The sequence below is a fragment of the Festucalex cinctus genome, chromosome 6, assembly GCF_051991245.1.
Source record: "Festucalex cinctus isolate MCC-2025b chromosome 6, RoL_Fcin_1.0, whole genome shotgun sequence".
NCBI classification, from domain to species: domain Eukaryota; kingdom Metazoa; phylum Chordata; class Actinopteri; order Syngnathiformes; family Syngnathidae; genus Festucalex; species Festucalex cinctus.
Window position 1 is genome coordinate 1,608,641 of NC_135416.1, and position 13,959 is coordinate 1,622,599.

The following is a 13,959-nucleotide window of genomic DNA, read 5'->3' on the forward strand; positions in this document are numbered from 1 at the left end:
GTGTTATTTTTAGTATCTTATTGTTTCTATTTATGGAATAAAGTTTTGCTACTTTTGATATTAAATTATTGTAACTTAAAAATGCATTTTTTTTTTCACTTAAAAAAAAAAAAAATACTCATAGCCCCACCTGACAGCTTTATTTATATTGATGAAAAACAAAAAAATAAAATAAAAAGTTAACAAGTGGATGGGAACACATTATCAGTATAGGAAGAAGGAGTCATCAAACTGCACGGTGTTCTGTAAATGCATCTCTGAACTTTATTTCAACTCACTTGACACAAACATCCTCCATCATACACGAGCTCCCGGGCAGCTTCCAAGTCGAGCCGCGACCAGCCAGAGAAAACGTCAGTCGCCTCGCCGTCGCGCTGATATATTCACGTGGAGGCTCGGCCGTGCTGATATTCAGTCTCATTTTTTTTTGTGTGTGTGATAAAACTTAGCTTAGTGTTGAACTTTTGGTACTTTGGAAGAGGTTAGAGAACATAAAAAAACAATTCACACTTTTTTCTTTTTTTTTTAATACGGAACCTCTTCCCGCTATTAACTGCTTCATTTAAAACCAAACGACAGCAACTCAAGAAAAATCAACAGTGATGCCACATGTCAGTGTGTGTGCGCGCGTGTTTGCGTGTCGGCCTGATCAGTGCTTCGGCGGACACTCGATAAGGTGTGTGTGCGTGTGTTACTATGTGTGGAGCGAGTGTGTGGGTGCGTGTAGGTGAGGTCGCAGCGTCTCCATTTGTTTCCATTCACACAATTTCTTCACATGATGCGGAGACCCTGGATCGAAGCTTCTAGACTCTGAGGGAGGAAATAAAACAGATGGCAGTGAAAGTTCTGTTTGGTGCGCGCGTGCTGATATTTACTCGTGACAGAACGATATCGATACAGATTATTAGCAGTCAAGGAGGCCGATAACCGATATTTCAAGAAGGGATGTAACGATAACGGCAATATCGCGGAATTGAAACTGCCACAATATATCGTCATGTCACGATATTAATTAAAAGCAGCACATCTGTTAAAGTCGGGTTGATTTCCAATCGTGCAGTTGTAGCACCCTCTGGTGGCTTGTTTTTCACTGCAGTTTAATTTTTACAAGGCATGTTTTGGCCCTTCTATATTTAAAATCCACGCTAATGGTCACACGAAAGGGGCACGCAATATGTGGAGGAACTCAGTGCATGCATGCATGCACGTCTCCATTTTTTTGTGAGTAGTACCTTAAAGTCCCAAATAGTCATGGCGCCATCAATGCCGGTGGTGCAGAACTTGCGACAGTCCCTTTTGTCCCCCTCGTAGATAGACACTTGGCTGTGGAAAAGTACACCATATATTTTTTTTCTTCTTCAAAGTTTAAAGGGCGGCATATTATATGGAAAGCTGACTTTATAATTGCCTGTACATAATATATAGTTTTTTTTTTAAATTATTATTAACTCATTTGCTCCCCAAAACGTATAAATCCGTTATTTTTTAATGTTTCAAGTGTCCCAAAGACGTATTTATACGTTGTTGTTGTTTTTTTAATGCTAGAGCATACAGAAGGCTTTGATGCAGCCTCTCAACTGCAAAGAACGCTTGTAGAAATGGTAGTTATTACACAAACAGCCAGCAGATGGCAGCTGAGCAAAGGAGATCAACCAGGGCCATGTTGGGAAAAAAAACTCAATCACTCACAATTCTAAATAGATTTGTGAAAATTGATGAAACTTAGCTATATTCTAATGCTAATTGCTGCAAAACGGAAACAGATAGAAATGGGTTTTTTTCCTGATGAAAGAAGAGACTTTAATCTTTCTTCTGATAGGTTCGGGCAATGGAACACAATATTCTGTGGGCCTTGCAAAACCAGTCAAAATCCAGTCAAACAGTCGGGAGCGAACGGGATTGCGTCATAACTCGTCTGTCCCCACCGCTGCTTCAAGTTGTTTGTTTTTTTTGTTTTTTTTTAAATGCCTGTCGCCTTACGTGATGCTGTTCTGGTGCAGCGTGTCCAGCGCGGTGTTGCGGTCCTCGGTGGTGGCCCTCTTGTCCATGTTGCGGAAGCGCTCCATGGCCGAGATGTTCCTCTGGATGCTCTGCTTGGGCAGGTCCAGCTTGGACATGAAGGTCAGCGAGCCGCCGCCGTCGTCGCAGCGGAACAGCATGGGGCAGCAGTCGTGGCCCTGGAGATGCGCAAAGACGTTATAGAAAATTAAAAAAATACAAATAAATAAAGCCTCACCTCCATGTAGTAAGTGTGAAAGTGTGTGGATGCTTACAGCGGCTACTACACTGTTCTCGGACACAAAGCAAACGCTGAGGAGAGGCAAGAACTCCGTCTTCAGTTGTAAAGGACTAAAAAAAATAATCAAAAAATGCATTTAGTAAAGTGGACAATTTGCTTTTTTTTTTCACTTTTATGACCGTTGACAGGTTGGTAGTATGCTTTCATTAAAACACTAAGAAAAAAAACATACACGTTGACAGCATCTAATTTTTGTCATTGTGAGACTGGTTTTGAACTGCTTGTAAAAATTTTTTTTAAAAAAAATGAATTAAACACATGGCTCCCTTTTTGACGACAGAAACACTTTGAAAGCAACATATGGGGCTCATTATTTGGCTAGCAGGATGGTACGCTCACCATTTTCAGCTTTAAATTAATTACCAATCCAATCACCTGATCAGAAATCACGTCAAATTTTCTGCTGCTTGGTAATGGCTGACAAAGAGGAGATTTTGTTTTTTTTACTTTCCAAATGTTCAAAAGTCACAATAGCCTAACTTCACATAAGACAATGTTTTTGTTTTTTTTTGTTTTTTGTTCTTCAGTACACGTATAGTAAGAGTGACAACAACTAGGGTTGGGTATTGATTCAGATTTCCAAAATTGATTCGATTCACATTGATTTTCAATTCAGTTCAGGATTTCATTCACGACCAATTTGACTTTTATACAGAAGACATTCCTAGAAGCAGCAATGCTGCAAAATAGCAGAAACTTCTTTCTCTTACTTGGCGCATTAGTAAAAATATGAATATTTACATTAGGAAAAACATGCGACATAGTTGCTGAATATAGCGATAGATATTCTTGCAATATTTGTCATGTACCTAAAGAAATTACATTTTTAATCATCCAATGTAAGAATTACATTTTTTCATGCGGCAAAATAATCAAACTCAATGTATTCTTAATTAAATTTGATTACCTCTCGATAATGTGGATAATAATTGGATGGCAGTGCACATTTTAGTTCACGGCTGACTGGTCTTAACAAAAGCATCAAATTTCATGTGAAACTTATTGCACGATTTTGCGATATGCATATCGCGTGGGCCAATATCGAGAAGCAAACTCGTGCCCCACTGGTTGCCATTTGACGAGGTACAAACGACATACCAGGCGGTCTTGGAGCTGTCCACCACAGTGACCGTGCTGTCGTGGCTGACCCACGCCAAGCGGTTCCCGGAGGCAGAGAAGGACACCGAGTGGACCCAACCTCCTCCTCCTGAACAAGCCCAACAGGTTGCAATCAAATGTTTGTTTTCGAAAGCACATGCAGAAAAAAAAAAAAATGGGGCCGACCTGCTCCGCCGAACTCTGCTAGGACAGCCCCGAAAGGCATCTTGCTGCCCCAAGGCGTCGGGCCCGGCTTCTCCTCCACCTCCTTAATGTAGGCTGAGAACACCCTGCACACAACATGCAAATTATATGACAATCACAAATGAACAATTCATTTGTCATTCACAAGTAGTGTTCATTTTATCCACCATTTTTAAATTGAGTCCAGCTTCCATCACGCTTGTTAGTTTTTAATCCTAGTTAGTCAACCCCATCCCGTTTTTATTTTGTTCATTTTTAATCAAATATAAATCCAGCATTTTAGTCTTTATTTTAGTCCAAGAAAATTTTATTCGTCTAGTTTTAGTCAACAAAAAAATGTCAATGTTTTAGTTGGGGAAAATAAGTTTACCCCTGTATTTTTCGTCAGCAAATTATGTTGAACATTTCAGATCAAAAACTAATTCACATAAAATTTGTCATCTTTTTGATGAAATACAACTCGACACACAATTAGAGTATATCAACAAGTGGCTACTATGGCTCCAAGCTATGAGCTAGTTAATTATCCAGCATTAGTTAACGGTCAGATTAACATCGTTGGACTGTTATAGCCGTTGGATTAATCTAGCATTATACGTTACGAACTATAATTTCCTTTTTTTTTTTTTTTTTTTTTAACCTTTCACCTTGAATCCACCTCCTGTCCCATGTTTGTGCATGTTGCGCTCACTAGCTGCAGATTTGAAAGGGGGCGTGTCACTATGTGTCACCGTGACAAATGAGCAGGGACAAGATTTTACAAGATCATATCATTTTCGTCTTGATTTTGTTCGTGAACTAAAACGTCCATAGATTTGAGTCTCCAGTTCTTATTTAAGTGAAGTACATTTTCATCTCATCATCTTTAGTCGATGAAAACGTAAATTGATTTAGTCCCAGTTATTGTTTACTAATGAAGGTTTTAGTGTAGTCTAGTTTTAGACCGGTGGAAAATGTACGCTGACAAATTCATTTTTGTTGACGAAATGAACACCATTTTGGACCAAATACTAATTATATAATCGTGAGTAGGTGTTTAAGGCTAAAAAAACAAAAACAAAAACAAAAAAACTTAATCTATTACTTTAGGAGGGTGACGAAATGGCAGTCCTTCACTTGGTTTATGAAGGCAAGTCACCTGCACTTGAAGTCACAGGAGCCGGCGGCCAGCAGGACGTTGTTGGGGTGCCAGTCCAGACTGAGGATGGTAGAGCGGATCGGCTTCTTGATGTGCTTGCTCACCCACCTGAAGTGTGCAAATTAGGGCAAATATATTTATTTATTTTTTGTAATGTTTAGTTTATAATGTTAAGTTCTGCCAGTGAGCCAGAGTAAAACAGTCCGGGCTCTTTGTACTCAACTGGGCATTGGTGGATCACGTACGATGTAGAAAAAGCTATAACAACTTCTTAAACGGCACAATGTGCCTTTAAATCAAATTCAATTATCTTAAATCAGCTATTACATCAACAATAACTCAGCAAACTTAAACACAAAGTCACGGCTCACCTGCTTTCTGGATTTGGTCACGCGATGTCAATTTCAGTTGACAGCAGAGGGCAGTATTGCCAAAAAAAAAAAAAAAGCCAGCTCCGAGAGATGAAAGAACTAATTATTTACCTGTAATTCTTATTCCACAAAGGCAGTAAAGAAAATATTTGCATTTAGTTCCAAATGCTAAACACATTTTAAAGCTTTATAGTTGTTAACAGCTGTTGCACTAAGTTATGAGCCTCAGTAATGTGACATGAAACAATTGCCTGTTCAGCTAATTTCTTTCATCTCCAAAAAGCCATAAAAAAAATAAAAATAAAAAAAAAAGATCAGCAGTCCACCTTAGAACAATCACAAATTTCGGCTTTCTCACCAGTCGTTCTCCGACTCAAAGTAGCAGACGGAGATGAGCCGCGCGCCGCTGCCCACCGCAAACTTGTTCTCCAGCGGGGACCACTTGACGAAGGTGGCGGCGCGGTTGATCCTGAGGATGACGAGCGTGGGCTTCCACACGCCCTCCTTCTGCGACCACACGTACGCGTTGCGGTCGGCGCCGCACGTCACGATGCGGTCGCTCTTGGGGGCCCAGTCGATGCCTGCGGACAAAGACGGCCCACACAAGGACGCAGCGTGAGGGAAGCGAGACGAATATAGAAATGTGGCCAAACCAGGGTTATTATAGTTTGGCAAATTTCATTTTAGTTGCACGTTTGTATTTTGTTTTGAATTTTTATTTAGTTAGTTTTAATTAGTTTTCAGTGTGGTTCTGATAGTTTTTATTTGGTTTAGATATTATAATAATAATAATAAATAACAAATGCTTAGTTTTAGTTAGTTTCAGTATTAGTTTTATTTTTTATTTTTCAAAAAAGTGTATTACTTGTACACAATAAAAATAAATAAATAAATAAATAAAAATGAATAGAATAAAATAAAATAAAATAAAAAAAACTTTGGAGCGACGTCATCTGAAGGTGCTTTCCGACTGGCTGCTGCTAGATGATGTCACTTCTGTGTGACACACTTTCAAACGTCCCTATTCCGGTTAAAAATAAATCTCCTTAAAATCACATTTAAAATCATCCCCAAATGCTCATGCATTAAATTAATTGCCAAAGACTAAAACGAAGGACTTTTTTTGTTGTTGCTATAATTATAGTTAGTTTTGTAAACATAAAATGTAGTTTCAGTTAGTTTTCTCTTTTTTTTTTTTTTTTTTTTAAAGCATTTTCATTATTTTATTTTATTGACTAAATTGTTTTTTGAATTGTAGTTTTTTTTTCATTAGCTTTAGTTAAAAACTAACCTTGGGCCAAACAAGTCCAGCAGCTCAAACAACTTGGATTTAGAATGTGATAAAAGTGGATTATCTATTAAGTAGACAGAAACTAAACCCGTGCATTGACAATTGACTGTGTTTATACTGTCAGCCAGTTGGGGCACTCTGCAAAGAGCCGTTCTGCACGTTTTATTTTTCAATCTGGCGTAAATGTTCACACAAATATTGACGTTTTTTTTTTTCCCAGCAACAGACATTCTTGGGGCCTTCAATGCTTCTGGATGACGCATCTGCTAATCTGACAATCATTTCTCCAAAATTCTGCTCTGAGCAAGACAACGAGACAATTTAGAATTGGCTTTCATTCAAGAGCCACGTCCTTGCTGGAGCATTCAGGGTGGGTGAATTAAAGTGTTTTGTCATGACAATGAGGGATTGATAACACACACAACATTGGTGTGACTGTTACGCCCAACCCCGTTTTATGAATGACAAGATGCAGACCAAAATAATTACTCTGCAAGACAATTTGACGAGTGGGGGGAATGTTTCCAACTCACCAGCAACCCTAAGAGGTCAAGAGCTATCGAAGATAAAAGAATGAATGGATGGACAAAATGTACCTGTAATGTGTCCATTGTGTTCCTTCAGCTCATGAGTCTTGACCCACTGGTTGCCGCTCTTCTTATAAATATGAACTTCATGGTTGTTGGGACTGATAGCAATCTCTGCATGGAGATAAAACAACAACAACACAAGAAGACAAGAGATAAGTAACCAGCCAAACCTGTTTCCCCCTGGTTGGAATGTCACGTCTGAAGTGTTACAAGAGGGTGAGGAGGGGAAAAAAAAAAAGCCAAACTAACGTGTCCTGTCACGGTTCCATGCATGGCAGGTGATGGGCTCCAGCAGAAACTGGTGAAGGGACATCTTGTCTGGGGTGTGGTCCTTCAATTCGGGGCGTCTCCGCTGTCAAACACACACAGGCAGTGCAGTCATTTTATTACAGCCACCACCTTTTTATTCACCTTTATGTTAACGGACGGGCGAGGACTTTGCCTCCCGATGATTTAAAAAAAAAACAAAAAAACAAAAAAAGGCACGCCTGGCAAAACAACAACAACAAAACAATCACTAGGATTGTTTCATTAACATGGGACAAGTTACCGTGAAAGCGACGCTAGCCGGTTAGCATTGCTAGCCAAACCGCCCCGTTCAAAACATGAAACACAGACGCAACTAACCGTCCAAAATACCCTTTCAATTACATTTTTGGACTACCCAGTTTTACCAAAAGATGGCAAAATGTACGCACTAATTTTGGAGAATTGCGTTGTTGTTGTTTTAATCATGGATATCACATCAGTAGTACCCACGCGCTCAATGATTTGTCGCTAGGTAGGCCTCACTCGTCTGAACCCGACCACGGTGTTTCCTATCGAGCCATCCTGCCGCGCTAACTCACCTCGTCCGCTCGTCGGCTCTCCGCACTTCACGTTAGCCGGCGAGCTAAGCGGCGCTAGCGGTTGTTGCGGCGTAGGCGAGGGAAAAGGCTCGACGACCACCACCACGGAGTCGGACGTGAATTCGCGGACTCTGGTCAGTCGACACGAATTCGTCCGGGAATGTTTGAAGGGAATGTCAAGACGGCCGACGACGACGACGTGCGTCCGGGAACATCCGGTGGCTGACTGAGTGAGTGAGTGAGTGACAGGCAGCTAGCTTAGCCACATGACGCGAGTAGCTAGCCAACCACAGCTACGGTCAAAGTGAATGAGCGCGTGCAACAAGCAGGACGGCGGAGAAACAGCGCCACCGGTGCATACGATAGGAATTGCAGCCATACGTCATACAGGAAATGGCTGCTAAATTTATTTCACGTGACATTAAAGGGTGTACGGTGGCCGAAGGGGGTCAAAATAAAATTGTAAGTAAATTTGATTGAAAAAGAGACGGGAGTAAAGATGGAGCACTAAGGGCATCAAACATCGTATAAAAGGGCGAACCTACGCCAGTAAATAAGGAAGGTAGGCAAGAATTGGAAGGGATGAAGGAACCAGAAAGCAAGAATGGAATGAGCGAAAAGTAAGTTAAACATTAGACTTATAAATGACTGCCATAACAGGAAGGCTCTGTCAACAAGTGTAAAAACTAAATAAATAAACAAAATAATAATAATTAAGTTATTTGGATGTATAATTAAACCCCTGGCAGTATTTATTTATTTATTTATTTTATTTTTGTGGTGTTGATTTGTTTTTAATGTTTAATGTTAATGTTGTACACTAGTATACTAATAATATATAATATTTCATTTTGTTTATTTCAGGTATACTATTTCGTACTTATTCTATGTGGTTGAATAAAGTTGATTTTAAAAAAGAAAAGTAAGGTAGAAGTCAGGATGCAAGAGACCCAAACGTTGAAACACTTCCGTGGTTTGAAACCCTAATCCTGGCTTCAAACTCCCATTTGAAACCTTAAAATCCCTCTCCAATACTATGAACCTCTTAACTCCAAACCCTAAAGAAATCCAAACTTTGGAACCCCGCCCCTGGCTAAGTTGATACTACACTAACTTCAAGGAGTTGAGCCTTTAAGTTTGAGGACTGTTGCAACGTTGGAAGAGGGACATTTTGAGCATTTAATATTACTAATCAATAAATAATGTAATTGGAACACATTTAAATATTCTTTTTAGACATTTGTTAATTTTTAGATGTATTTGGCAATGCAACAAAAAAACTTAGTTTGTTTCCGGGACTGTTGAATTCTGGGTAACAAGTCAATCAAGAGTGCACAAACCAATTAGCCTCTTTGCTTGTCACCTGGTTTGTTTTGCAAGTGAACGCGACTCCTCCACAGCTGGTCAGCATGGAATCCTTTTCCCACCGAGGCGATTCCTTCCCAGCCCCACCACATTACTACTCACCAGGTAAATAAATATTTCCATCCATTCATTCTCTGAGTGCCTTACAATAATGTTTTTTTTTTTTAAACTATGAAATTAATGACAAATGATGATGATGTGTGTGTGTGTGCAGATGACAAAATAGGGCACCAGGTGAGGATATATCACATCCGCTCGCCCCTTCGACATCCTTCTGCTTCTTCTTCGTTTGACTTTGCAACTGGGGGGACCAAATCACCCCCTGAAGGTATCTGCAGGTTAACTTTCCTCCATTTTGAATACAACTACACGCACAAAAAAAAATTCGTTGTGACTGCATGAACCAAAATATGACACAGGTGTTGCTTTGACAGGGATTGATTTTAGTTTTTCATTTCCTGTTTAACTTGGTGTATTTTTTTTTTTTAACAAGTTAGGGGAAAAAAGTGAAACGATTCTTTCAGAAGGAGACTTCTGACTATTTTCTATACTTTAAAAGAAATCTAAAAAAAAATAATTATGTTTATGGAATGTAAGTTGTAATTTTATTATGGGTTTTGGGTATTATTGCAATTAAAATGATTTTTTTTTCGGAGCCAACCCTTGTTTGTTTGTTTGTTGGACAAAACACTTTGACAATTCCGAAATTATGTCACAAGTTAAAATGGCGGTCTTATGCTGCATTCGAGAACGTTTTGAAGTCGGAAATATCCCACTGTGTATCTCAGTTCTGCCCTCAAATCGTTTGAGGCAAATTCAAACAATTTCGAGTCTGATTCCGATAAATTCTTTTGATGTTCTGGTCAACGCAATAATTCCAAATCACGTTGTTTATTCACATTTGCCTCAAACGCTTTGAGGTCGGAACTGAGTGGGTAAAGTCAGATTTCCCACTTCCCCGAATGCAGCATTTTTCCACGTTGAAACACCGCACTCATCGAAACGGTCAGTTTCGATAGTTGTAATTTGATTTGTGAGGATGATTTTGATTTGTACTATAACAATGTTTGACTACTATAACAATATGCCTGCTTTGTATGCTATAGTAGGCAAATGCAATACGACGTGGAAATGAAATTGCATTGTGGGGAAATGGCAGAAATGCCCGGATGAAGGGCGACACACAGTACAGTATAATGTGGTGTACCTAATGATATATCTATTTATTTTTTATTTTTTTTAACTTTTTTTTCTCGCTTGTGATCTTTCTGCGTTCTCATGTAGTGTTCGCGTCCCCCGCGGTAACCCCCGTACCCACGTTTGTCGTGAGCTTCGACGGCGGCGACTTGCGCCGTTCCCCCGCTGTGACGTCATGTCCCTCCTGCCGGGCCCAGGTGACCACCAGGGTGCGCTACCGAGCCGGAACGTACGCATGGACCATGTGCGTGCTCTTCGTGCTGTGTGGGTGAGCGACTTGTTTGTTTTTCTCTCTCACTTTTCCACGTGCAGGGTGGGCACGACGAGTGACGATGACGTCACGTTTCAGGTTGGTGCTGGGCTGCTGTCTGCTTCCGTTCCTGGTGAATCATTTCAAAGACGCGCATCACTGCTGCCCTCGATGTCACCGCCTTCTTCACGTGCATCGCAGGAGCTGCTATCAGTGAAAACTCGACTTTTTTTTTTCTTTTTTTTCCACATTTTTAATCCGATTTTTAAAACTCGTCAATAAATGTTTATATTGGGGAATTTGTTGTAACTTTTTGTTTGAAACCCTAACCTGGACTTGAACTTCTACTTTGGAACCCTAACATAGGCTTAAAACCCTCCTTTGAAACCTTAAAAACGTGGTTGAAAATTGTCTTGAAACATCCATTTTCTTGACCGCTTATTCCTCACAAGGGTCGCAGGGGGTGCTGGCGCCTATCTCAGCTGGCTCTGGGCAGTAGGCGGGGGACACCCTGGACTGGTCGCCAGCCAATCGCAGGGCACACGGAAACAAACAAGCAAGCACACCTCGGGACAATTCGGAGCGACCAATTAAACTGCCATGCATTTCATTGGAATGTGGGAGGAGACCGGAGTACCCGGAGAAGACCCACGTGGGCACGGGGAGAACATGCAAACGCCACCCAGGAAGGCCGGAGCCTGGACTCGAACCCGAGTCCTCGGAACTGGGAGGCGGACGTGCTATAGATTTGTTTTTCGTCGATTTATTACCTGAGCAATATATCGCTAATCGCGGTATCGTCATATTGTGAGATAATCGTTATCGTGAAGTATCCAGAGGTTCCCACCCCTACTTTGATCGTTCCAGTCATCCTTGAAAACGTTCTATTTCGTCAGATTCCGTCATGTTGTAATTCCGTACACCCGCAGCCCCTTGAAAAAGATATACAATGCTGCCATCTGCTGGCCACAGTTAGTGGGTGTTTTTGATTCCACAACCCATTGAACAGGCAGTGATGCACTTAGACATTGCACTTCCCACTGATTTAAAAAAAATATTCGAAACCTTAACCCTGGCTCGAAAGCACATTCCAAACCGTACGAGTGACCTTCGACCCTATCATCCGCAACCACCTGCGCTTTCATTTTTGCAAACGTGCGTCCCTCACTGGATCACGCCGACTGAGGCGGATTACAAGTTTGCGTCTATTTCCGGCGGGCTGAGCCTGAGCTGGTCTATAAGGCGGCACGCGGATCTCGCTCGCAAACGCTGCGCTCGGCCAGGCTGCGTCCCAGCGAGCCCCGCCGCATGGCCCGGGACGCTCGCCGCTTCCTCACTTCCTTCTTGGCGCCCTTCCTGAGGTTCCGGCGGAAGACCGAGCTCCTGGCCTACTTGTTCCTGTGCGTGTCCAAGATGCCCTTCGTCCCGCCCGCGTCCGTCGTGCCAGCGGCAGTGGCCGCACCGGACGGCAAAGCGGGCAAGACGCCGCCCCCGAAAGAAGGCGCCTCGGTGAAGGAGCGCCTGGCGTCCAACCTCAAGCAGCTGGGCAAGAAGAGCCACCTGCCGGCGGCCGCCGCAGGGCTGCCGGAGTCGTCCAGGAAGAAGGGCCCCTCGTCCGGCGGGGGGCCGCCGGAGCGCATCCTCGCCCCCAGGTCTGGGGAGTCCTTACCCAAGACCCGTCAGGTCAGAAAATATCATTTCAAGATCTAACCCATATTAAAAGATGTATGACTTGTGTAACCCCAGTTTCAATCATACTTGTTAGTTTTTATCATAGTCGACCTCAGCCCGTTTTTATTTAGTCCATTTGTCATGTGTCTGTTTTGAACTGATGTAATCGGCATCCGGTTTCAACTGGTGGTGCGCTATGTGATGTCAGAAGCTGTGTGATGTCAGGAATCTTTAATCTCTTTATCTGGTCAACAGCCAATCAGATAATTCCATGTCAGTCCTGTTACCCGCATGTCTCGCCACAACCAATCAGATCGATTCGCTGTCTGAGAAGTGTGTGTTTTTGTCGGATTATTACCTCTGTTCCTCTGTGCAACTCTCGTTGTTTCTCGTCTAGTCGAGTTTGGTCCACGTCCCTCGATGTGAATGATTAGTTAAAATCTTATTTGTGTGCATGCGTTTTTGGGGATCCAACCTTAGCACATAACAGAATAATTTAATCGAGTGTTAGTCAACAAAAACTGTCAATGTTTTAGTTGGGACAAACATTTTACCCCTGTATATTTATTTTTTTTGTCAGCAGATTATGTTGTTCCTGTGCGTGTCCAGTAAATCCCAATTTTTTTTCTTACATGTATGTGTGCGTGTATGCAAATACATGTAAATTTATACTCATTAATTCACCTAAAACCTAACAAAAATCCCATTACCGGATACTTCAGAGTCTCGCCAGAGTCGTGAGGTTCAGACGGTCAGGAGACCAGAGGAAAAAGTCAGAAAAGAAAGATAAATCAAAGTGAAATCCAGCACCGACCAAACACTTCCTGCCTTCCACATGGTTACAAAATCAGAGTCTGACGCCAACCTCAGAAACCTCTAAAATTCCAACAAATTAAAGAGATCTCAAGAGACCAGAGGAAAAACTAAAGAGAGGAAGGAGGGAAGGCTAGATGAGGAAATCCAAATCTAAAACATTAACCCTTATCTGAAACCTTAACAACTACTTACTCCACTCCCCATTTCCAACCCACCAGGTGAGAGCCCGAGGCAAAGCCCGCCCAGAGGAAACCCGATTCACGCTGACCCTAACACCCGAGGCGGTCCTGCTGCTCCAAAGGCGCAACAACAATAACATCGTTTCCGGAAGCGTCCCGGACTCCAGGCGAGCCCGGAGGGGCCCGCACTCGTCCCCGTCCCCGTCCCCGCGGTCTCGCGGCCGGGCGTCGGCGCTGGTCAGGACTCGCTGCGACGTGAGCTCCATGGTGAAGGTGTCCCTGCTGAACGAGCGCCACCGCTACGACGACGTGGAGTACGAGGACGACGGCGAGCAGCGCGACGGCGCCGTGGACCAGCGGGTGGTGCTCAAGTGCACCGAGTGGCTGCGGGGGCTGGAGAACGCGCCCGTTACGGTTGGACACGGGAAGAGCGCGAGTGTCAAGAGCTTCTGAAAATTTTGAAACGCTACGCTTGGCTTCAAGCCCATGGCGGCAAGTTAAAGGGATATTTCACTTATTTAGCCCATTATGGCAATAAAAAGTTCATATTTTGTCTATAATTAATTTGATACTTTCATTATTTTTCACGTACAATTAGTACCTTTTAAAAAAAAACACATTTTGCAACTTTCTGTCGACTGA

The 13,959-nt window shown here is 42.3% G+C and overlaps 3 protein-coding genes across 5 annotated transcripts; 2 read left to right on the forward strand and 1 right to left on the reverse strand.

Moving 5' to 3' along the window:
* Nucleotides 1-241: 241 nt before the first annotated feature.
* Nucleotides 242-8,195, reverse strand: LOC144020593 (actin-related protein 2/3 complex subunit 1A). The gene is made up of 11 exons (XM_077524221.1): nucleotides 7,840-8,195; nucleotides 7,241-7,343; nucleotides 6,998-7,102; nucleotides 5,469-5,691; nucleotides 4,740-4,847; nucleotides 3,584-3,687; nucleotides 3,398-3,506; nucleotides 2,274-2,349; nucleotides 1,981-2,177; nucleotides 1,233-1,323; nucleotides 242-810 (listed from the first exon to the last, which is right to left on the reverse strand). Exons 2-11 carry the CDS (start codon nucleotides 7,302-7,304, stop codon nucleotides 772-774), a joined length of 1,116 nt encoding a protein of 371 aa, XP_077380347.1. The 5' UTR covers nucleotides 7,305-7,343; nucleotides 7,840-8,195; the 3' UTR covers nucleotides 242-771.
* A 93-nt stretch (nucleotides 8,196-8,288) lies between these two features.
* On the forward strand, nucleotides 8,289-10,950 carry LOC144020594 (lipopolysaccharide-induced tumor necrosis factor-alpha factor homolog). 3 transcript variants are annotated; one of them, XM_077524224.1, is made up of 5 exons: nucleotides 8,289-8,459; nucleotides 9,220-9,309; nucleotides 9,419-9,542; nucleotides 10,489-10,610; nucleotides 10,714-10,950. In XM_077524224.1, coding segments are annotated over exons 1-5 (492 nt in total). In that variant the 5' UTR covers nucleotides 8,289-8,458; the 3' UTR covers nucleotides 10,869-10,950. The 3 variants fall into 3 exon arrangements, with proteins under 3 accessions (XP_077380350.1, XP_077380348.1, XP_077380349.1); XM_077524222.1 differs by having other exon boundaries at nucleotides 8,297-8,459; nucleotides 10,489-10,665; nucleotides 10,751-10,950; XM_077524223.1 differs by having other exon boundaries at nucleotides 8,312-8,459; nucleotides 9,419-9,532; nucleotides 10,489-10,669; nucleotides 10,751-10,950.
* Nucleotides 10,951-11,587: 637 nt separating this feature from the next.
* LOC144020915 (uncharacterized) lies at nucleotides 11,588-13,920 on the forward strand. Its single transcript, XM_077524825.1, has 2 exons — nucleotides 11,588-12,334; nucleotides 13,357-13,920. The coding sequence occupies exons 1-2, from the start codon at nucleotides 11,960-11,962 to the stop codon at nucleotides 13,768-13,770; spliced, it is 789 nt and encodes a 262-aa protein (XP_077380951.1). The 5' UTR covers nucleotides 11,588-11,959; the 3' UTR covers nucleotides 13,771-13,920.
* Nucleotides 13,921-13,959: the final 39 nt, after the last annotated feature.